Source organism: Episyrphus balteatus, chromosome 2 (genome assembly GCF_945859705.1).
Source record: "Episyrphus balteatus chromosome 2, idEpiBalt1.1, whole genome shotgun sequence".
Classification (NCBI taxonomy): domain Eukaryota; kingdom Metazoa; phylum Arthropoda; class Insecta; order Diptera; family Syrphidae; genus Episyrphus; species Episyrphus balteatus.
The window spans coordinates 59,579,406-59,602,926 of NC_079135.1; the positions used below are offsets into that span (position 1 = coordinate 59,579,406).

The 23,521-nt window shown below is 34.5% G+C and overlaps 2 protein-coding genes and 3 long non-coding RNA genes across 8 annotated transcripts in view; 3 read left to right on the plus strand and 2 right to left on the minus strand.

The window, feature by feature from the left end:
- Positions 1 to 3,414: 3,414 nt before the first annotated feature.
- LOC129908834 (uncharacterized) lies at positions 3,415 to 5,116 on the plus strand. The gene is made up of 5 exons (XR_008771339.1): positions 3,415 to 3,665; positions 3,721 to 4,039; positions 4,099 to 4,264; positions 4,327 to 4,723; positions 4,793 to 5,116. It is a non-coding gene; the product is annotated as an uncharacterized LOC129908834 (long non-coding RNA).
- Positions 3,767 to 6,146, minus strand: LOC129908843 (uncharacterized). The gene is made up of 2 exons (XR_008771349.1): positions 6,038 to 6,146; positions 3,767 to 5,826 (listed from the first exon to the last, which is right to left on the minus strand). It is a non-coding gene; the product is annotated as an uncharacterized LOC129908843 (long non-coding RNA).
- Positions 6,147 to 7,145: 999 nt separating this feature from the next.
- On the plus strand, positions 7,146 to 9,184 carry LOC129908828 (transcription elongation regulator 1-like). Of its 2 annotated transcripts, none has more exons than XM_055985638.1 (5): positions 7,146 to 7,577; positions 7,768 to 7,876; positions 7,954 to 8,101; positions 8,171 to 8,376; positions 8,463 to 9,184. In XM_055985638.1, exons 3-5 carry the CDS (start codon positions 8,003 to 8,005, stop codon positions 8,650 to 8,652), a joined length of 495 nt encoding a protein of 164 aa, XP_055841613.1. In that variant the 5' UTR covers positions 7,146 to 7,577; positions 7,768 to 7,876; positions 7,954 to 8,002; the 3' UTR covers positions 8,653 to 9,184. The 2 variants fall into 2 exon arrangements, with proteins under 2 accessions (XP_055841613.1, XP_055841612.1); XM_055985637.1 differs by having other exon boundaries at positions 7,806 to 7,876.
- A 389-nt stretch (positions 9,185 to 9,573) lies between these two features.
- LOC129908839 (uncharacterized) lies at positions 9,574 to 12,650 on the minus strand. 3 transcript variants are annotated; one of them, XR_008771345.1, is made up of 5 exons: positions 11,054 to 12,650; positions 10,580 to 10,805; positions 10,295 to 10,519; positions 9,984 to 10,236; positions 9,574 to 9,919 (listed from the first exon to the last, which is right to left on the minus strand). It is a non-coding gene; the product is annotated as an uncharacterized LOC129908839 (long non-coding RNA). The 3 variants fall into 3 exon arrangements; XR_008771344.1 differs by having other exon boundaries at positions 9,576 to 9,919; positions 11,049 to 12,650; XR_008771343.1 differs by having other exon boundaries at positions 9,586 to 9,919; positions 10,580 to 12,650.
- A 5,842-nt stretch (positions 12,651 to 18,492) lies between these two features.
- The window catches only part of LOC129912466 (lipid scramblase CLPTM1L), a 38,147-nt gene continuing 33,118 nt past the window's right edge, over positions 18,493 to 23,521 (plus strand). The window contains exons 1-2 of the mRNA XM_055990725.1: positions 18,493 to 18,874; positions 18,934 to 19,126. Of these exons, the coding sequence (XP_055846700.1) occupies positions 18,624 to 18,874; positions 18,934 to 19,126 (444 nt within the window). The 5' untranslated portion in view covers positions 18,493 to 18,623. The remainder of the gene's footprint in view (positions 18,875 to 18,933; positions 19,127 to 23,521) is intronic.

Here is a 23,521-nt window from a genome sequence, read left to right on the forward strand (position 1 = left end):
TTAACAAAAAAAAAAAAAAGCGGAGAAAACGAGGTTTGAAAAAAACTCTCATAGAAAAAAATAATCAAAAATTTGTTTGACATGGTTGCATTGAAATGTTAATATCTCGAGATATACGCAATGCACTTTTCAGATAAAAGTCTTAAATGGATCCTGATAGATTGTTGAACAGATATGTATATAAAATTACCAAAGTTTTTTCGAAAAATTATAAATAAAAATAAAAAAGTTTTCACATTTGATTTTAAAAAAATCGAAAAAAAATTCAATATGGCCACCGTCAAACGCTTATAACACAAGAACGACGCAACTAATGTTAATGGTCATGGTCTTAAAATGTAGCTAAGAATATACAGATAATTTTTTTTTTTTTTTGTGAAAAAAAATTTTTTGAATCCAACATGGATGCCATGGCCATATGAAAATTTTTGTTTGCATCCAACATGGATATAATGGCCTTCCCACTTCGGAGTTAAAATAAAAAAAAACAAAAGCAACATTTTTGACAGACAGCTGCCAAAGTATATGTACAGTGGTGCCAAATGTTTGCATGGATTTCAAAAATCCCGATGTCGTTTTTTTGCACAAAATCTATATAGATAAACAAAAAAACACACCTAGTAATAAAACGCTAGAACAAAATTTATAACACTGCCGATATTTTGATTTACCTTTCGCTTCCTCCACTCGCTCACTTACTTACATTTTTTTTATTGTTTTATTAATTTTGACGTTTAAACAAATTTGCAAAATAGGGTTGCACTTGTCTCTATCATAATGGTGTTTTCCTTTTCGCACTTTTTCACCACGATTCTCGTTCGACTTTTGTGCTCATACACAAAAAGTTGCAAGTGTGTGAGTGCAACCCCGCTTTTCTCGATCGCAGGTCGGAGTTTCTTTTCTGAACTCCGTTTTCTTGCTTGAAGGGGATCTAGATCATTTTAAGCCAAAAAAAGAATTCATCGGTAAAATATGGGTGAGTGTGCTCGCGCTGTGATTTTTTAAATAATAAACTAATCATTTTGTGTTTTTCTAAGGAAATCTTCTTCGGCAGCCTGACGCCACCAGCACCCACATACATTCAACATCCACAATTTGTCGAATTGCATCGAGTTCTCCTACCGCTGGCCTTCACCAGAAATTAATTATAAAAATTGTGTTTGTGAAAATAAAATAAAGAAAACAAAAAAAAATTAAACAGTTTCAGTGAAAAAAAAAAAATCTGGTTCTTTTTTTGGTCGCAAATGCGAAACGTCATCCCTTTCTTATTCCTCTTTCTGGTAGGTTTTCGCTGCTCTGACTCGGGTCCGACTTCGGCTCCGTTTTCTCGGAATGCAGATTTTCACCACACAAATACATATGCAGTCGACTTCGTGGTGAATATAATTTCCATACTAATTTGAGCCGCCTTCGGACCAGTTTCTGAGCCGAAGTCGGACTCAGCTCCGCCTCAGGCGGAGCGGATTCGGACCGAGGTCGGACTTGTTTGCTTGAAGCCCTTCAAGCAAGAAAACTGAGTTCAACAAAGAAACTCCGACCTCAGACCGCGATAATCGGGCTTGCACTTACACACTTGCAACTTTTTGTGGTGAAAAAGTGCGAAAAGGAAAATTGACGAAGGAAAGACAAAGGGAACAGAAAAACAAAGCGTCAACTTCATTTTATTTTTTTTCTTGCAGTGTTTGTGGCGTGTCGTATCTCGCCTTGTTTAATATTAAATTAAATAAATATTAAATAATATGGGCAAAAAAAGAATTTATCGATAAAATATGGGTGAGTGTGCTCGCGCAGTGATTTTTTAAATAATAAACTAATCATTATGTGTTTTTCTTAGGAAATCTTCTTCGGCAGCCTGACGCCACCAGCACCCACATATGTACATTCAACATCCACAATTACATCGAGTTCTCCTGCCGCTGACCTTCACCAGAAAATAGTTATAAAAATTGTGTTTGTGAAAATAAAATAAAGAAAAGAAAAAAAATAAAACAGTTTCAGTGAAAAAAAAAAAAATAAATCTTGTTCTTTTTTTGGTCGCAATTGCGAAACGTCATCCCTTTTTTATTCCTCTTTCTGGTAGGTTTTCGCTGCTCCGACTCAGGTCCGCCTTCGGCTCCGTTTTCTCGGAATGGAGATTTTCACCACACTAATACATATGCAATCGACTTCGCGGTGATTATAATTTCCATACTAATTTGAGCCGCCCTCGGACCAGTTTCTGATCCGAAGTCGGATTCAGCTCCTCCTCAGGCGGAGCGGATTCGGACCGACCCTTCAAGCAAGAAAACTGAGTTCAACAAAGAAACTCCGACCTCAGACCGCGAAAATCGGGCTTGCACTCACACACTTGCAACTTTTTGTGTATGAACACAAAGTCGAACGAGAATCGTGGTGAAAAATGAGAAAAGGAAAAGAAAGACAAGGCCAACAAGAGCCAAAGCGTCATTTTGTTATTTTTTGTTGAAGTGTTTGGTCGCGTCGTGTCTCGTGTCGTTGTTTGGATAATGTTAGTTTATTAATTATAAACAACTTTATTAAATTATAAACAATATGGAAAACAAAAAAGGTATGTTTTATATATCGCTCAAAGTGTTTGGGTTAAAATGTTGTTTCTTCTCGTGTTGTAGATTGGGTATCTAAAAAAACACCAACAACAGCAGCAGCATCAAATGAAATAAAATGAAAAAAAATGTGTTGTATTTTATATTAGCCGTTTTTTATTATCACTTGATCCATATAGATCATTAATTAAAATGTATTACAACAACTACATGAGATCTTGCAAGATTTCGATTCGTGATCCTGATGAAAAGCAAGATCACGATTCATGATCCTGATGAAAAGCAGGATCTCATGTAGTTGTTGTAATACATTTTAAGTAATGATCTATATGGATCAAGTGATAATAAAAAACGGCTATTGTATTTATTGTGAAAATTTCGTTTGCCAAAATAAAATAAAAAATAAAACAGTTTCAGTAAAAAAAAAAATAAATCTTGTTCTTTTTTTGGTCGCAAATGCGAAATGTCATCCCTTTCTTATTCCTCTTTCTGGTAGGTTTTCGCTGCTCCGGCTCAGGTCCGCCTTCGGCTCCGTTTTCTCGGAATGGAGATTTTCACCACACCAATACATATGCAATCGACTTCGCGGTGATTATAATTTCCATACTAATTTGAGCCGCCTTCGGACCAGTTTCTGATCCGAAGTCGGACTCAGCTCCGCCTCAGGCGGAGCGGATTCGAACCGAGGTCGGACCTGTTTGCTTGAAGGGAACCTCATAAGAAACCTCACAACAAATTCACCACACGAAGAGGTGAGTTTCTTTTTATGACAGCCAGCTGGTTTGTCAAAACATGTCTGATAAAAAAATTTTATCTGCACATATTTTGGATGCATCGAACTATAACAGGGCTATTCTGGAGTTGTGATGCTCACAAGTCACAATTTTTTGTGAGGTTTCTTATGAGGTTCTCACAATTCCGTATTCTCCGAAAAACCTCATAAGAAACCTCACAGTATACTCACCACAGAAGAGGTGAGTTCTCACTCTGACAGCTGATTTGTTTTGACAAGATTAAAAAAAAAAAAAAACAAGAACATACAATACGCCCAAAGTAAATACTTGGATTCTTCGAATTATAAAAATAAAAACAATTAAAAACAAGGTAGAAATATATATTATTGTCTACTCATATTTCCTAATCAAATAAAATATTCTAGAAAAAGAAGCGACATTAATAACCCGAAGGAATCCGTCACTATCCAGTTAGTACACAGATGAAGTCAACAATATCCTATGGTCGGCGATGAGAGTGCTCCTCAGCATGTTCTACATAAACCGACTCCATCCATCAAACAATAATAATGTAGATCCAAAGAAACGGCAGGAAAACAACCACCTAAAGCCCATGCAGCACATAGAGTACGATGTTCAATAAAAGTTCCATTTGTCATTGATACCAATTGCCTCCTCCCAGCCAAAAGTATGATATCCGATGACGAAGGTGCAAGTAATGGAAGTCATTCAGATAATAAACCGGTAAAAGCAGTCCGTTTCCATTTTTTAAACTATTTTTAATTTTCATATTTTCACTTCAGAGTCAATCACGAGTGGGTGACAACTGTATTTGTGAAAGATTTGTTGGGCGATGAGCAATGCTGGAGGAAAACAATGACGATGAAGTTGGAATTATGGAACTTTTATTCATTATCAACCTGTGATGACAGCAGCATTTCTTTCTGAATTTTTTACAATTGTCAACAAGTAAAATTTATTGTTTTGTGGGATATTTCTTTTAAAAAGTTATGATTCAATCTTTTATATAGGTTGCGTTGCATTCAACGTATCCATGACAGTACGCAAGTGCTACACATTTGCCCGGTGGATCTCAGTCGGTTGACCATAAATTTATTCACTCCATCAGCACAACATAACCACTATAACCAGTCCAATTTACAGAAATCATATTCGCAGTTCGCACCTACTTTTGTTGCAAAACTTCATTGACTGCTGGTGGGATGCTCTAACTTTGAATGTGTTTATGTGCTATGGCTTGAGCATCTAATTAAAAGTTTGAGAATTTAAAATGCGCGAGTAAAAAATGGACGAAAAGACTGTGTTGCAATTTACTTCGCAGATTTGGACTTAGAATTCGATGGGTGGATCCGAATTTGACATCATGAAAACTGATGCTGTTTGTCAAATATATTTATATTCTAGCCGGTGGGTATTGCATTGATATTTTCGTTTAACTGAATATAAGCTAATTGGGTTTTGCTTTACACGTTACAGAACTGAATACTTTTTTTGATGCGTATACCTATTTTCGAAATGCCAACAGATTAGGTATATTGCGATTGGACAGTTAATATGTTGTTGCATTTTTTATTCCACCTTCTATGAAGTAAGACAACAACAAAACTCTCAGTGCGTTCCCATCGGTAACGGAGGAAGCAACACGTGCACTAGATGGTAGCTGACTTTTGTTGACATGACAAATGTCCGTCTCCCTTACATGAATAGATGGCACAAACCCATGTATTTGACAAAAACACGACAAACTTTTGATTTTTGTTGAATATTAATTAAATTTTATTTTTAGATGAACGTTAGTACATGTATAATTATAATCAAATCATTTTACTGAAAATAATATTAATAATAAAAAAATTAAAAAAAATGTATACAAATTCTTTTAGTTTGTTAAATTTATTCCTGTAAAGATCTTTTTATATCAAATATCAATTAAATTTTATTTTTTAAAATAGTGCCAGGTAAAACAAGTGAACTCTCAACGACTTCTGGAAGTTGTGATATTTTTTGCATCTTGTTGCTTTTGTCGATGTTGTTCCAGCTGGGGTTGAATTCGTTAGACTCTGGTTATTTTTATTGATACATATTAGGTGCTGATACGTTTGTTGTTATGCTTTGTTATGGTTAGGTATTTAACTGAATCGAAGCAGAAATTTGCGCTTTTGAGTTCATCTTTGTTTGGTTCTTCGTATGCAAAGAAATCCTATGGTTCGAACATGGCTCGTTTGCTTTGCCTCCTTGAACTTGGTTTTCTCTTCCGATTTGAGTGAAGTAATGAATGATATGGCCACCCCTTGAGCTACTCCAGCTCTCTTTCCGTTTTAAGCATAAAGTCATTATGCTGTGATCGTCGTCCAAAGTAACGCCGATGCAAAAGCCATGTCGCAAATATAATTCGATGACTTTGAGAAACAAACTATCTCCAGATGCAACCAACATCCAATGGAAGACGTTTTGGGATACATTGCTTTGGGGTGTCTTCTTGGAATTGGTTATTGATTTTGATTTTTTTTCTGCAATAAGATGCGACAAAACAAGTTCTAATTCTATTTTTGTTAAATCACAAATTAAAAAAACCTTAAAATTGTTCCCAAAATATTTATGTAATTTGTGAGTTGTGACCTGCTCTGGAGGAGATCACAATTTTAACAATTTTTATGAGGCTCACAACTTGTGAGGGTACGCCAGAATACGAAAAACCTCACAAAACAAAACTCACCTCACCTTATGAGGTTCTTGTGACTGTGAGGTTTTCGCCAGAATACGAAAAAGTCACAAAATCGATTTCAACTCGAGTTATGAGGTTATTGTGACTTGTGAGGCATCAGTGAGGTTGCCCAGAATAGGCCTGTAAAAGTAAAAAGAATTAAAACATGGTAAGAAAATATATTTTCTAATCAAATCAAATTTGCTAATCAAATAAAATTGTATAGGGTAAATGAAAGAAGCCACTTATAGACCGAAAGAAGTCTGTACTTTTCAATCTACTACACAGAAGTCAACACGTTCTTATCTGGTTGCTGATAAGGATGCTCTTATTCAGCGTCTATCCAAAACAAAACAAATTGATGAATTCATTTAATCAAACAAGTTACATTACATGGAGAAAAAAAAACATCTTCCGTAATATATTCAACTTAAAAACAGCTCAGATCAATGAACTGTATTTTTTTTTATTTTTTTTATTTCTTGATCTTGAACCCCAAGTTATCCATGAAATCATGAGTTCTCCATATGCAAAGACATAAACTAATGTTATTTTTCTTTGGAGTTCTATGAATGTGTTTTTTAAGCTATTGCATAGATTTTAACGCAGGCCTGGCATGGGGAGCTAACCAAGAAATTTCGTAACGAAAAATTATTACACCCCACACATAGATAATTCGCTATACGTGTATGGTATGGTGTGTATGTAATTTATTATTTTCTTCTGATTCTTGTTCAACTTCCTTAAGTCAGACAGAGAGGGTTATAAAAATTGTGTTAGACAACAAAGAGAGGAGTAAGGAAGAAGATCATAAATGCTGTGTCTGCAGAATAAATCAGAAGCAAAAAAATTATCTGTATTTTCTTTTCTTTTCTCTTCCCATTCTTCTATTTCTTGTTCAACTTCTTGTGATTTGTGAACGAGTAAAGCGTTGCATTGCGCTTGCGATATTAAATCAGAAGAGAAAAAGTATTCTTGTGTTTTCTTATTTTTTTTTTTGTCTGGAGAAGTTTATGATATGAGATTGTGTGTATGCATGTTTTCAAATGTGACCTTGTTGTTGTATATGAATTGATAGGTAGATAAAAAAAAACATAATCATTGGTTTTGTGTAGTGTAGGTAAATACACACTATTCGAGATATGGAGGCAGTCCGAATGGCAGCCCCATAGACTATATTATTCCACCACCAATGAACCAGGCTCATCACATTCTACCAAACCTACACATGCTTATGAGCGAACAGACACCAGCATTTTTTGATCCTTCTGTGGCATATAGTAATGCAGCGAAAGCAGTCGCTGCTGATCAAACTATTAAGATTGGCCGAACTAAAGAAGTCCAAGGAAAAACAGCAGCAATTGCAGCAGAAATAGAAAATAAGAAGAGAAAGAAAAGTGCTGCTGCCAACAAACCCATAGACAAGAGTCGGCCAATCTCGAGTACCCCAATCGCTGGTAATTCATCGACACGTACATCGGTATGAGAGCGCCCTGAAGATCTATCAGCGCTAGGATGTCGACAAGGCAGTTTCAAATCCACCAGAACAACTCAAAGGTATAGTAAAGCGAGAAACACAATGGCTCTTATGCAAAAAGAATGAGCTTAAGCTCAATCTCACTTTTCAGTACATTTTCTAGAGATCTACCTCAAGAAAAAGAGATAGATCTCAAGAAAATGTACTGAAAAGTGAGACATGAGCTTAAGCTCATTTTTATTGCATACGATCCAATTACCGAAAACAAAGGTACCAGCTAAAGCAACATTAATTTTGAATATAAGCAGCATAAAGATCCGAACTGAGTCAGGGTCGAGTGTTGAAGAAGTTCCAATTAATAAACCCAAAGTTTCACCAGGTAAGTTGTAAATCATGTTTATGATGATTTACTTTTTGTTTTGGTTATGCTAAACTTTGTTTTCTTTTTTTATTAAGGAGTAAAGCTGTAAAGAAATCACCAAACGAAGCAGCCAACGATGCGGCGATGGAAGCTGAAGGTCGTGCGACGAAAGAACGTGCCTTAGTACCACTCGAAGCACGTGTCGGTGTCAATCAATTAAAAAAAATAATTCGTGAAAAAGATGTAAGCATATCAAATACTTCAAAAGAAACTCTTCAAATGTTGGTAATTAACAAAAAATTATTGTTTCAGGTTTCAGCATTTAGTACATGGGAAAAAGAACTTCATAAGATAGTCTTTGATCCTCGTTATTCGCTTTTAACATCTAAAGAGCTTAAACAAGTGTTTGAAAAATATGTTGAGGACCGTGATGAAGAGAAGCGTAAGGAAAAACGCAACAAAATGCGTCAGAAAAGAGATGAATTGAGAAATTTGAAAGGTGCTCATCTTAATGAAAAGTAAGTTCACTCGCTTGAACAAAAAACAAAAGTGGTACGTTAACAAATCCCTTTTGTATTTTTACTTTCAAATAATCATCATTTAGTGAACTTAGTCAACGTTATGGACGTGAAGACCGCTACAAAGCCATACAAAAGTATGTGAACGTGAAAGTTCATTCAACTACTGCATTTTCGATGTTCACCGACAGGAAGAGGATTAAATTCAGAAAAGGAACTATTATTAAGGCAAGTAACCATAATGATGTTTTTGTGAAAATCTATGGTAGGAAGTAGAGGTGGCGGTCAAAGCAAACCGAGCTTGATGACCCAATTAGCGCAGAATGCGCCGTTTTGATACCAAAACTCATGAAACCTGTGAGTGATAAGTGGATTTATTTGAAATTAATTTTGAATTGGTTTTAAAATGGGAAAAACAAGTGTTAGGCAGTCCTAGATCCACTTTGTTGCATTGAAGAACGAGATCAAGTCTTTGATTCTGAGAAGTTATGTATGACATTAAAGAATTCACTCCCCAGAGAGAGTTCTCTATTCCTAGCGAGGGCATAGAAAATGGAAAACCGTTTCTTTTTCTTGCTGGTCCAAGCAGCTGCGACAATAAGTATTGTGTGGCTCTGGAGATCAGGTCATTGGTTTTGGATTTATTATAGGTGGGCCATATTTTCCTAGATATGGCCCACCTATAATAAATCCATATATAATGTATAGTAATCAAAATATTGAATGCAAATATCAATCTTAAGATTTACAATTTTAAATCAAAATATCCACAAAATGAAATTACAAAAATTTTTTTTTTATCTCAAAAACAAAGATGTATAGATTGTAATTTGTTTATAAATGTTGATGGATTTTTTTTAATGATGCCAATAAATAGTTTTAATTTTGTACAAGGTCAATGGAATCTGAAAGGGCTTTTTTCTACAAACAACTTAAATTTTTCAAAAATCATTTAAAAAAAAATGGTACGTGTTAGAATTTTTCTGAAAACATGTTTATGTCGAATTCCTTTCAAAAATAGAATCGATTTGAAATCGATTTCTTGTTAAGTATAACATGGTCGGTACATTGTTTACGAAAATTCCGCTACTTATCTATATTTATATAAACTTATATTTATACATATAAGCTGCTTAAAATTTATTGAAATTTTAGGGCGATGATTTCTCGGCAATATTGTATATAATGTAAATTATCGAATTACATCTTATAATAATTGTATTTATTTTTAACCCTGTATTAAATAAATAAATAAATAACAACAATTTTGTTTTATGTCTAAACAGTATGTTCTGGATTTTTTGTTTTGTTTTTGATGTTTCAATTATAGCCTGCAGCGGTTGTCATCAAAAACCCATCAACTACCTACTGCCGCATGTTTATTATGTACGGTCATGTGCTAGTTGTCATAGTTGCATTGGCTGCATCGGCTAATGCTTTGGCATGAATGGATTTGTTGTTGCCGTTGCTGATTGGACACAATTTACTGGCACCGAGTTCTGATCACCTATAAATTGGTTTGAGCTTTTCACACTTTTTTTTGCTAAAATAATTTTGAAAAAAAAGAGGTTCATTCAAAAATATACAAACAATAATTGAATAATTACTTGTTTTGTAGGCGGTTCTAATAATTATACATCTCACATAATCCTCATAGCTAGTTCCTCCCTTGGGGGTAAGAGGATACTTTTGTTTGACGATTACAGGAACCGCCTGACTGACTTCTCGATTGGGTTAGGCCTTGCCGTTGTACAATAATGCACCCTTTCGAAGGTTTGCGTACAATAGTCCAGCTTTGATATAAGGTCTATGCAATACAAACTCTTACAGATCTTGCATAACTTCGACATTTTGCATGCACTGAACAAATAGAAACAAAATAAATAACTGAATATACGAAATGATTTTTACTTGTTACTTTCGATAAGTCTACAGCGATGTTAGATTCAACATCGATACCAACTCCATTAGCTAAGGTTGCAGCTCCGACAGGAAATCCAAATGCTCATATTGTTGAAATCCTTTGGATCAACAAACTCTTGAAGAAGCCTACGATTTTAAATTTGTTGTATTCACAAAATCTAGTTGTCTAATATCAGTAGGTGCTCCTGTGTCCTTTGAAATTCGTGGATGTGATGATTTCCTGGAATTGAATCTGACGTGAAATAATGCATACCAAAAACTTTGTCTGGTCAAGAGCCACATGCGGCTATTTTTGCGATTGATGGAATCACACTTTGTGTAGGTTGCAATGATGCAATGATTTGACACGACAGCCAATGCAACGCCAACGCACGCAAGCCATGTCGCAAATATTCATCGATGACTTCTTAGAAACTATCTCCAGATGCAACCAAAATCCAATGGCAGACACATTCCTTTGGGTAGGTAAGTCTTCTTGGAATTGCTTATTGATTAAGATTTTTGTTCTGCAATAAGATGCAACAATTGTTTTAAAACAAGGTCTAATTCTATTTTTGTTGAATCACAAATAAAAAAAAAAAATTTCATTTGTTCTCAAAACATTTTATGGAAGTAAAAAATATCAAAACTCTAGTAATTTGTGAGTTGTGACCTGCTCTGAAGGAGATCACAATTTTAACAATTTTTATGAGGCTCACAAGTTGTGAGGGTACGCCAGAATACGAAAAACATCATAAAACAAAACTCACCTCACCTTATGAGGTTCTTGTGACTGTGAGGTTTTCGCCAGAATACGAAAAAGTCACAAAACTCGAGTTATGAGGTTATTGTGACTTGTGAGGCATCAGTGAGGTTGCCCAGAATAGGCCTGTAAGTTTATGTGCTGTGGAAATTATTTTATTGACATAAATCTCAACAGATCCACATTCCTTCAAATTGGTCGTTATTAGAGTCCTTAAAAGTCCCACACGCCTTGTCAATCCTTTGTCATCAAAAGCTGCAGCAAGCTTCTCCCAGGCTTCCTTAGCAGTTGTAGCATTCCTCACATGCACGAAGTTTATTGGTTCGATTAGCAAAATAATTTTTGATTTTGCCCTCGCACATTTTTTCTTATCCTTTTCTTCAGTGATTACAGAATCCCAGAGATCTTCCAGCGCCAGATAATTCTCGACAGCAAACTTCCAACTATTATAGTTTCCTCTGCCCTTTAATTTCTCAATAGCTGGTAATGAAGAACTCGCCATATTTTTAAATTTAAAAAAAAAATATTCAAATATCTCGTAATCAATATTAAATTTCAAAGAACTTTTTTGTCGTGGGTTATTGTAGGCCCCAGTTGCAAATGAAATAAAAACACAAAACACGTTTATAACATTTGAAAAAAGAATAGAGAATAATTATTTTGAATAAATTGTTAGATACAAAAAAATACACAAAAATCAATGAGTACTAGATTGTTTTTCACAATGTGTTTTATCAACAAGTATATTACTCCAGTCAAAGCGTCATTTGACCTTGCGCAGAGAGGCACTGTCAGTTTTTATTTCATGGATCGATAGGGGTTTATTTAAAAGGCTTAAACCCAATTTCTCACCACCTGATCATTCTTATTAGCGGAGTTATTCGCAAAAATAATATGGCAAGAGTTTGCTAAACAAAAAAACGTCTTTGACTTAATATAACTTATTTTTTATTTGTTTCAACAAAAATAATGTGCACCAAATCGATAGAAAATATTGTAACGAACAATTAATAGCTTTATTTTTTGTCGTAGGACACTCTGAAGCCGAGTTATTCCCAAAAAACGATATTTTTGGGTGTTTTCGCACCGGTTTTGCATGCGTTCATTTATCAATTGCTCGGCCATCTTTGGAGATAAAGAGCTGATTTTTTCTGTAAAATGCAGGACATGAATAGGGCTACAAAATAAATTAGAAAAATGTCAATCATGATATAAGCTTTTTTCGAAATAATGACAAAAATGTGTTTTTTAACAACAAGAATTTGACTTTAAATGGCTGCCATTTTGTATTTACTCACTCAAATACAATGAAATTACATACAACGATAGAAAATATTATAAGGAAGAGAATGTATGTTTTGGTCTACGACAATCTGGAGCAAAGATATTAGCTTAGAAGTAAAATATCCCAAAAAATGCATTTTTGTGAATAACTCCGCTAAAAAGAATGATCAGGTGGTGAGAAATTGGGTTTAAGCCTTTTAAATATACCCCTATCGATCCATGAAATAAAAACTGACAGTGCCTCTCTGCGCAAGGTGAGGCCCTTTTTTTCCGACGCTTTGACTGGAGTATATGTGTTCTTTAAATTCCAACAATTTTTCGTGGAAAATATACATAGTCTGAACATTACAACAGATCCCTTGGTAACAGAAGGAAGGCTATGCTCCGAAGAGCTTTTGAGCTGGATCGCCAAGTGAGAAATGTTGATCTTCAGATACCCCTGATGATGTACCACATTTAAGTTTAGCTGAAAATACTTATCACACTCTACATCCAGAATATAAGAAGATAATGCATAAAATTATTATGTACTTATTTCATAATTCTGATTTCAAATACAGAAACAGAAGTTGAAATTGACGACTTTGGAAAAGAAGAAGATGAAATAGAAAAAAATAAATTTAAAATTAATTCTAAGAAAGTGGGCAACCGAATTCCATATAAACCAATCGGCTCTGGGGAATCTTATTGGGATATTAAATAAAAGATTTGATAATGGTACCAGGGTAGTACCAGAATCGGAGTGATATTTTGATGATCTATCGGAATCATAATCGCAATAATTGTGTCTGTGGTGGAGTGTGGAATCTGAGCTCCATTTTCTTGCTTGATGGGAGATTTGACACTGGGTGGAAGTTTCCCCATAAAGGGGGTATCTAAATGCCCCAACCCATAGAATCCGTTGCGTCGAGGTTTTAAACTAACAGCTCAACAAAGTACACGCGTTCCATGGTATAAAAAGAGAAGGTATGATCATTAGAAAAAACTCAGTATCGAGAACTGTCAAAACTTATGGCTACTTAAGGTTTTGACAGCCCAGCCCATTGAAATTGTTGTTGTAAACAAATTTGTCTTGGAAATTGTTGTTGCCATAGGCGGATCCAGGGGGGGGGGGCACGGGAGCACGTGTTTTATTAAAGATAAAGGCCAGTCGATTGACTTATTAATTTACGACCTTGGGTTACAAAAGGTTAATGCAAATAAAAAAAACAAAACTGGGTTTCCCAGCAAAAAAGTATGATTCAGTTTTTTTTGTTATTCTTAGGAACTTTAATATTTATTAGAATGAAGTCTTTAGTATTTGACTAAAAACTACTAGGTCATTAACTAATGGTATAATTATGTCCATAATACATATTCCAAAATTTTATACAAAATCAATTAAAAAACGTAAACATTTTTTTTTTCAAAATTTCATCTTTAAAACTTAATTTCTCAAAAACTATATGATGAAACAACTTAAGTAAAAAAATTAAATAAAGAATAGATTACTAACTTTAATATAGCACAGGATAGTAAGTGTATGCTCTGATTTTTTATATTTTTTTTTCTCCCAGGGGTAAGTGGGTAAGCACTTAAGTGGCTTTTACTGTAACCAGAAAACGAAAATTTTTCCTTCCGAATAACTTTTTGGTCATTTGGTACCTATTTGATGTCGGAAATGTGCCTAAATATTTTTGGCCAGGTTTTAGACCACTGTGGGTCGTTAAAATTTTCTGCTTGTTAGTCAGTCGTATGATACTTCACTTTATTTCTAACTGTTATTGCTGTTTTTTTTTGCCAATCCGTCCCTTAGCCGAGATAAAATGGATCCCATACAAGTTATCGATAACTTGTATGGGAATTTTATCTCAGCTAAAATTTAGCGCGAGCAGCGTACCAGGCTTTGAGATTCAAAAAAATGACAAAAAAATGAATCTGAGATTCAAGAATCTGATTCTGGATTTTTATCAAGATTCACGCATACAAACACACGCAATTTCACACACACTCTTCTGTTTAACATTTGTCTGAACATTTGTTTTTGTTTTATTTTTTTTATACGCACAGATTTCGCACACAATTACAAAACTAGATTTCATATTCTATTTGCAGTGGAAAATCTGAGAATTTTACACAAAAATCTCAAAAGTCAATAGAAAACGACATTAGATAGTTAACCCCTGTTTTTTTTTTTGACACTATTGAAGTGAATACAAAATTTTCAGCTATATGGCTTATTGTTTAATATTTTTTTCGGCCTCTTTTCTGCCATGACCCATGATACTCCTTTAAATTAAATTTTTAACAGCTGAAAATTTTTTATTCACCTCAATAGTGCCAAAAATTTTATTTTTGAGGTGAACAAAAAAATTTCAGCTGTATGGCTTATTGTTTAATATTTTTCTCTGCCTCTTTTCAGCCATAAAACTTTTTTTTAATAATAAAAAAAAAAACAAAACCAACTGCAAAAAAAAATTTAACTCAAATTTAACCAGGTCCCAGAGCCCAATAAATTTTTAACAGCTGACAATTTTTTATTCACCTCAATAGTGTCAAAAATTTTACCCGGTGTTAATTATTTAACACAATTCACACACGGCCTAAAACTGATTTTTCATCTATAGTTTAGGATCATAGTCATAAACAAAAAATACCAAGACTGGAAACTTTCGTACGTCTTTCCCATAAACAAAAAATACCAAGACTGGAAACATTCGTACGTCTTTCCTCCCAAAACCCTTTTGTGAACAGTGCTGTCTGTGAATATATGTGAAAGCCACCACGTTGGTAAATGACGTTAACACGCACACATTTATAGATTCACGACATTCACCACACATCGAACACGAACACAACGATAGGTTCACGACATTCACCACACCTCGCAGCTTGTAGGCAAACGTCAGTTGACCGCTCAGTTTCCAGTCTTGGTATTTTTTGTTTATGGTCTTTCCCCCCAAAACCTTAAACAAAAAATACCAAGACTGGAAACTTTCGTACGTCTTTCCCTCCAAAACCCTGTTGTGTACAGTGTTGTCTGTGAATATATGTGAAAGCCACCACGTTGGTAAATGACGTTAACACGCACACATTTATAGATTCACTACATTCACCACACAACGGACACGAACACAACGATAAGTTCACGATATTCACCACACCTCGCAGCTTGTAGGCAAACGTCAGTTGACAACCGAGTTTCCAGCATAAACAAAAAATACCAAGACTGGAAACTCGGCGGTCAACTGACGTTTGCCTACAAGCTGCGAGGTGTGGTGAATGTCGTGAACCTATCGTTGTGTTCGTGTTGGATGTGTGGTGAATGTCGTGAATCTATAAATGTGTGCGTGTTAACGTCATTTACCAACGTGGTGGCTTTCACATATATTCACAGACAACACTGTACACAAAAGGGTTTTGGGGGGAAAGACGTACGAAATTTTCCAGTCTTGGTATTTTTTGTTTATGGTTTCCAGCATAAGCAAAAAATACCAAGACTGGAAAATTTCATACGTCTTCCCCCCCAAAACCATTTTGTGTGCCAGTATTGAAGTGAATACAAAATTTTCAGCTATATGGCTTATTGTTTAATATTTTTTTCGGCCTCTTTTCTGCCATGACCAGCGATGCCAACTGAGGCATAATTATGCCTTTTAGGCATAATTTTATTAGCTAAGGCATTGAGGCTTATTTTTTGCCAAAAAGGCATCATTTTTTTCTTTCTACTCTTGATTTATATTTTAAAACTTTCTTATAATTTTTTAAATATTTTGATAAAAAGACTAAAAACTTATATTTTCTATATCTTTTAAATAAAAGTTGTTCGAAATTTTATATACAGAATTTGTTTTTACCATTTAGCTCTTGGTAGTGTTTAATTTTTGTTCACACTAATCACTTTTACTAGAAAAGAATCTAATTTTGTTGCTGTAAAAAGGTCTAAAACGCTTGCAAATAGGCTAATATTTTTTATTGGTGAAAAAAATTGGCCGCTAATTTCTTCCAATTATATGAAGCAATGTCTTGAAATATTCTTTTCAAAGAAAAAGAGTTTCCGTTACGTGACAAATAAGTTGCCTTTTCAATCGTCAGTAAGACTATCAGAAGAATAAATTTCAATATAAAAAATTTTATTCCTAGGAATAATCTCTATCTGAGGTTTATTGAAAAATTGGCCCTTAGGTAATGTATAAATTGATTAAATAAACATTTCGTTTTGTGTACTTTTTGTATATAATTTTTAAGCATAAACTAAGAAATTTAAATTGAGGCATGATTTATTTGAAAAGGCATAATTTTTTTTCAAGTGAGGCATAATTTTGACTGAATGGGTTGGCAACGCTGGCCATGACCCATGATACTCCTTTTTAATAAAAAAAAAAACAAAACCATCTGCAAAAAAATGTTACCTAGATTTAACCATTTCCCAAAGCAAATTAAATTTTTAACAGCTGAAAATTTTTTATTCACCTCAATAGTGCCAAAAATTTTATTTTTGAGGTGAACAAAAAAATTTCAGCTGTATGGCTTATTGTTTAATATTTTTCTCTGCCTCTTTTCAGCCATAAAACTTTTTTTTAATAAAAAAAAAAACAAAACCAACTGCAAAAAAAAATTTAACTCAAATTTAACCAGGTCCCAGAGCCCAATAAATTTTTGACAGCTGACAATTTTTTATTCACCTCAATAGTGTCAAAAATTTTACCCGGTGTTAATTATTTAACGCAATTCACACACGGCCTAAAACTGATTTTTCATCTATAATTTAGGATCATAGTCATAAACAAAAAATACCAAGACTGGAAACTTTCGTACGTCTTTCCCCCCAAAACCTTAAACAAAAAATACCAAGACTGGAAACTTTCGTACGTCTTTCCCCCCAAAACCATGTTGTGTACAGTGTTGTCTGTGAATATATGTGAAAGCCACCACATAAACAAAAAATACCAAGACTGGAAACTCGGCGGTCAACTGACGTTTGCCTACAAGCTGCGAGGTGTGGTGAATGTCGTGAACCTATAGTTGTGTTCGTGTTGGATGTGTGGTGAATGTCGTGAATCTATAAATGTGTGCGTGTTAACGTTATTTACCAACGTGGTGGCTTTCACATATATTCACAGACAACACTGTACACAAAAGGGTTTCGGGGGGAAAAACGTACGAAAGTTTCCAGTCTTGGTATTTTTTGTTTATGGCCACCACGTTGGTAAATGACGTTAACACGCACACATTTATAGATTCACTACATTCACCACACAACGGACACGAACACAACGATAAGTTCACGATATTCACCACACCTCGCAGCTTGTAGGCAAACGTCAGTTAACAACCGAGTTTCCAGCATAAACAAAAAATACCAAGACTGGAAACTCGGCGGTCAACTGACGTTTGCCTACAAGCTGCGAGGTGTGGTGAATGTCGTGAACCTATTGTTGTGTTCGTGTTGGATGTGTGGTGAATGTCGTGAATCTATAAATGTGTGCGTGTTAACGTCATTTACCAACGTGGTGGCTTTCACATATATTCACAGACAACACTGTACACAAAAGGGTTTTGGGGGGAAAGACGTACGAAAGTTTCCAGTCTTGGTATTTTTTGTTTATGGTTTCCAGCATAAACAAAAAATACCAAGACTGGAAAATTTCCTACGTCTTCCCCCCCCCCAAAACCATTTTGTGTTCAGTGTTGTCTGTGAATATATGTGATTGCCACCACGTTGGTAAATGACGTTAACACGCACACATTTATAGATTCACGACATTCACCACACATCCAACACGAACACAACGATAGATTGACGACATTCACCACACCTCGCAGCTTGTAGGCAAACGTCATTAGCATAAACAAAAAATACCAAGACTGGAAACTCGGCGTTCAACTGACGTTTGCCTACAAGCTGCGAGGTGTGGTGAATGTCGTGAACTTATCGTTGTGTTCGTGTCTGATGTGTGGTGAATGTCGTGAATCTATAAATGTGTGCGTGTTAACGTCATTTACCAACGTGGTGGCTTTTACATATATTCACAGACAACACTGTACACAACAGGGTTTTGGGTGGAAAGACGTACGAAAGTTTCCAGTCTTGGAATTTTTTGTTTAGGGTCATTAGACCGCTCAGTTTCCAGTCTTGGTATTTTTTGTTTATGGTTTCCAGTCTTGGTATTTTTTGTTTATGATCAGTTATTATTTATCTATAGTTAAGAACCGTTCTTGTGGAATTTGTAAATTAAATATACTAGTCTATCACAACATTTTTGGAAATAGAAACGTTAATGAAATTATAAATAAACTAATTATTTTTAGACCGATTATGTACATCCCTTCGTTAAGTAAAGTTTTGGGGTGCATATTTCTAATTTATGTCGCCCATTCAATGTGGACAATCGGCCAGCTTTTTACTAGCCTACATTGCTCATCTCTGCCGTGTTATCAATCGTTTTTAGCAAAGAACCCAAAAATGCAACTGGCACTGTTTACATCAGTGACTAGCAATCCAATTGCCTCCGAGACTAAGAAAATTTTGAACTTAAAGAACTTCAATTATTATGCACCATTTCAAAAGTAAGTTCAATTAGTTTCTTTTATTTATAAATTAAAATAGTGGGAAACGTGTTTAACAGGAACATTCGAGTAACCATTCCACAAAAGACGCGCAGAAATGGGACTTTATATATGCAAGTAGTGTTTGCTTTTGATGGCCAACCATTGGAGTGGAAATCTTTGAAACGAGACGGACCTACTGTAATCCACAGTATATCATTGACAGAATATTTATTTCCGAAAGTTGAAACATATAATTTGCTGGGCAAACACGTAAGCAGTCATTTATAACTCACACCAAAGAATAGAATACAAATTATATCGAATCCCATAGAAGTTATATTTATGAGTCCACGTCGGCCAGACCTTCGTTATTTTATAAAAGCTGAAAGTTTATCTTTGGATACCCCCTATATAGTCTTAAGAGCCGGGAACAGATTTTTTGCGTGTGAGGTCAGAGGTAACCGATTCATTAGAATAAGTCCCAGTCATGGTGATGACGAAAACGAACGTCTGCCAGCATGGCTGAGAATTATAAGGTCGTATTTCATACAAAATACAAAAAATGAGTTTTATACACCAAAATTTTCGTAATTTGAACGGCTTTCAGATAAAATTAAAAAAATAATTATAAAAAAATTAATGGCGACGGTACAGATAAAAAAGACATACAACTTTCATGATTTCACATAAATGTATTATGTCGTTTTCCAAAATTCAAGGAGTGACACTCCTAGCTATATAATCACTCCAAAAGGAGTGATTTCAAATTCCAAAATTGAAAAAGGAGTAAATATTTGGAGTAAATTCTTCACTCCCAAAATTTTGAAGGAGTGACGGAGTGATTACCAATACTTCTACATTTGACTTCATGGACTGCTTGTCAAATTCTTGGGTGGTTGTTTTAATTTGTTTTTTGAAGAAAATTATATTTATTTATAAAAAGAATCAATAAAGTATTGTAAAAAATCATTAAAAGTGAATTTTAAAGATTGTGTTATTAATCTATTTATTATTTAGTATTACAAACACATGCAAAGCAAACGTCAAATCACTCCACTTGTCAAATTCTTCGTGAACAAATTCCAAAATTGCACGAAAAAGGAGTGATTCACTCCCATAATTTTGGAAAACGACATTAATATAATTAAGTTCTATCACAAATAATTATATACAGATGTCTCATCTTCATAGAAAAAAGTGACATATGAAACTGAAAATCACCACCATAAACAAAAAATACCAAGACTGGAAAATTTCCTACGTCTTCCCCCCCCCCCCAAAACCATTTTGTGTTCAGTGTTGTCTGTGAATATATGTGATTGCCACCACGTTGGTAAATGACGTTAACACGCACACATTTATAGATTCACGACATTCACCACACATCCAACACGAACACAACGATAGATTGACGACATTCACCACACCTCGCAGCTTGTAGGCAAACGTCATTAGACCGCTCAGTTTCCAGTCTTGGTATTTTTTGTTTATGATCACCACTTTGAAGAGCTTTTAAAAAAGCTCTTTTCGATGAAAAATTTGAGAAATTTTAATATGCTTTTGTTTCTCTTTGGAATTTTGATTATTTATTCTCTGATTCTCTTTTGCGTGGTCTTTGAGAGTGAGTATCATGAGTTTTCACGGCTCTGCCTCAGACAGAGCGAGAAGATCTTTTTGTATGGATAGAAAAGAAAAAAAATCATGGGCATAACGGTCTTGACTCTTGAGTTGGAATCGTTATTTTTATGTATCTCTGAAATTTGTTCTTGTATTCTTGTTGTGTTTTTCATAAGGAATATGTAATAGTATCTACATACATATTTGGGTTGGTTTTTTGTTTTTGTTTGTTTGTTTTTTTTTGCAATTTAGTTTTGTATTTGTTTCCTTGGATGGCGCGATTGAGTAATTGTGTGTAGGTATGCAAAAGGATTGTGAATGCATTTTAAGAAAGTAGGTAGGTACCATAAACAAAAAATACCAAGACTGGAAAATTTCCTACGTCTTCCCCCCCCAAAACCATTTTGTGTTCAGTGTTGTCTGTGAATATATGTGATTGCCACCACGTTGGTAAATGACGTTAACACGCAAACATTTATAGATTCACGACATTCACCACACATCCAACACGAACACAACGATAGATTGACGACATTCACCACACCTCGCAGCTTGTAGCATAAACAAAAAATACCAAGACTGGAAACTTTCGTACGTCTTTCCCCCCGAAACCCTTTTGTGTACAGTGCTGTCTGTGAATATATGTGAAAGCCACCACGTTGATAAATGACGTTAACACGCACACATTTATAGATTCACGACATTCACCACACATCGGACAAGAACACAACGATAGGTTCACGACATTCACCACACCGCGCAGCTTGTAGGCAAACGTCAGTTGACCGCCGAGTTTCCAGTCTTGGTATTTTTTGTTTATGGCTTGTAGGCAAACGTCATTAGACCGCTCAGTTTCCAGTCTTGGTATTTTTTGTTTATGGTAGGTACCAGAGAACCAAACGAGTCGAGTATTGTTTACGAACATTGAGTACTTACCCGAAAAAAACGATCTCGAACAAACAGAATCAACACAACTCAAATATGTTCGAGCTTTCCTGTTTAGGAGTATGATGACTCGTAAGTAATCCTACATTTCAAACGAGTTCAAACGATCATTTTTCTGTTCGAACAAACAAAATGTTTATGATCAATGTGATCGAAATTACTCGAACTGAAAAGGAAATGCTCATAGTGTTCGAGGGTGATTTTTCTTGTGGCATAAATAAAAGAGAATCAGTTTGGTACACAAAAGCAAGTTACATTTGTTTTATTTAAATTAATTAATTTGACAAGATAATGAAATGACGAAAAACATATTAGAATTAAATTAAATTAAATACAGAAAAAAAAGAAAAATTAAATAAATCTTAATGCTAGATACAAAAAATTGAATTAAATTAAGTTAAAAATTATGACACTTGTATTTATGAAAAAAAAAAAAAAAATATATATACAGCTGCGGTCAAAAAAATAGCAGTGCATCGTAAAAAAAGTTCAAATAAAATATAAACCATAAAAAGAGTTTCGATGTTGGATTTATTTTTTAGTAAAACTATTTTAGATACATTCTAGATTAATTTTTAGTATGAATGAAATTTAAATTATTGCTAATAGCTAAGCAATAATCCAAAAACAAAATAAACCTAAAAATTAAGCGGTCAAAATAATAGCAGTGATTTTCTTTTTCTAGTAAATTTAAATAAAACAAAAAAGTTCAAATAAACAGTATTTTACTTGGCAAAAGCTAGCATTTGCTCCCTTGACCTTTATTTTTAATTAAAGCTTGGCAAAAACCTTTTATGGGGCCGACAAGTCGCTGAGATCTGTGAGGTGTTTTAGCTCACCAAACCTGGTCAACAACGGTCCATAACTGCCGTTATGTTTGGGTTTTGCTTTATAAACTTCTTCTTTTATATCCTCGCAATGATTCTAGAAAAGATCGAGGTTCAAAGACTAAGCGGTCCACTCTATAAGCTAAATCTTAATGTTTTGAAACCATTGTTTGGCTGCTCTCCTGAAGTATTTTGGGTTATTATCTTGTTGGAAGACCCATTTAAGCGGTATTTGGAAGTCGACGTATAGCAGCATACTGTTTTACAAGATATCCAGGTACTACTGCTGGTTTATTTTAGTTTTAATCTAATATAATAGACCAAGTCCTTAGTAGGACAAGTTCCCCCAAACCATTGTACTGGATCCTCCGTGTTTAATAGTTTTTTTGCTATACATAGGGTTATATTTCGTGTTTTGTAGTACTACCGAGACCCTTTGCCACCATGCGGAATCAATTTGCTCTCATCAGTCCAGAGAATATTCCAGGGTCCAGTATAAGAATTTGGAGAAACTTATCCTACTAAGGACTTGGTCTATTATATTAGATTAAAACTAAAATAAACCAGCAGTAGTACCTGGATATCTTGTAAAACAGTATGCTGCTATACGTCGACTTCAAAATACCGCTTAAATGGGTCTTCCAACAAGATAATAACCCAAAATACTTCAGGAGAGCAGCCAAACAATGGTTTCAAAACATTAAGATTTAGCTTATAGAGTGGACCGCTTAGTCTTTGAACCTCGATCTTTTCTAGAATCATTGCGAGGACATAAAAGAAGAAGTTTATAAAGCAAAACCCAAACATAACGGCAGTTATGGACCGTTGTTGACCAGGTTTGGTGAGCTAAAACACCTCACAGATCTCAGCGACTTGTCGGCCCCATAAAAGGTTTTTGCCAAGCTTTAATTAAAATAAAGGTCAAGGGAGCAAATGCTAGCTTTTGCCAAGTAAAATACTGTTTATTTGAACTTTTTTGTTTTATTTAAATTTACTAGAAAAAGAAAATCACTGCTATTATTTTGACCGCTTAATTTTTAGGTTTATTTTGTTTTTGGATTATTGCTTAGCTATTAGCAATAATTTAAATTTCATTCATACTAAAAATTAATCTAGAATGTATCTAAAATAGTTTTACTAAAAAATAAATCCAACATCGAAACTCTTTTTATGGTTTATATTTTATTTGAACTTTTTTTACGATGCACTGCTATTTTTTTGACCGCCACTGTATATTTAAGTTTTATTTATCTTTAAGTTTGAATTCGCAACCATC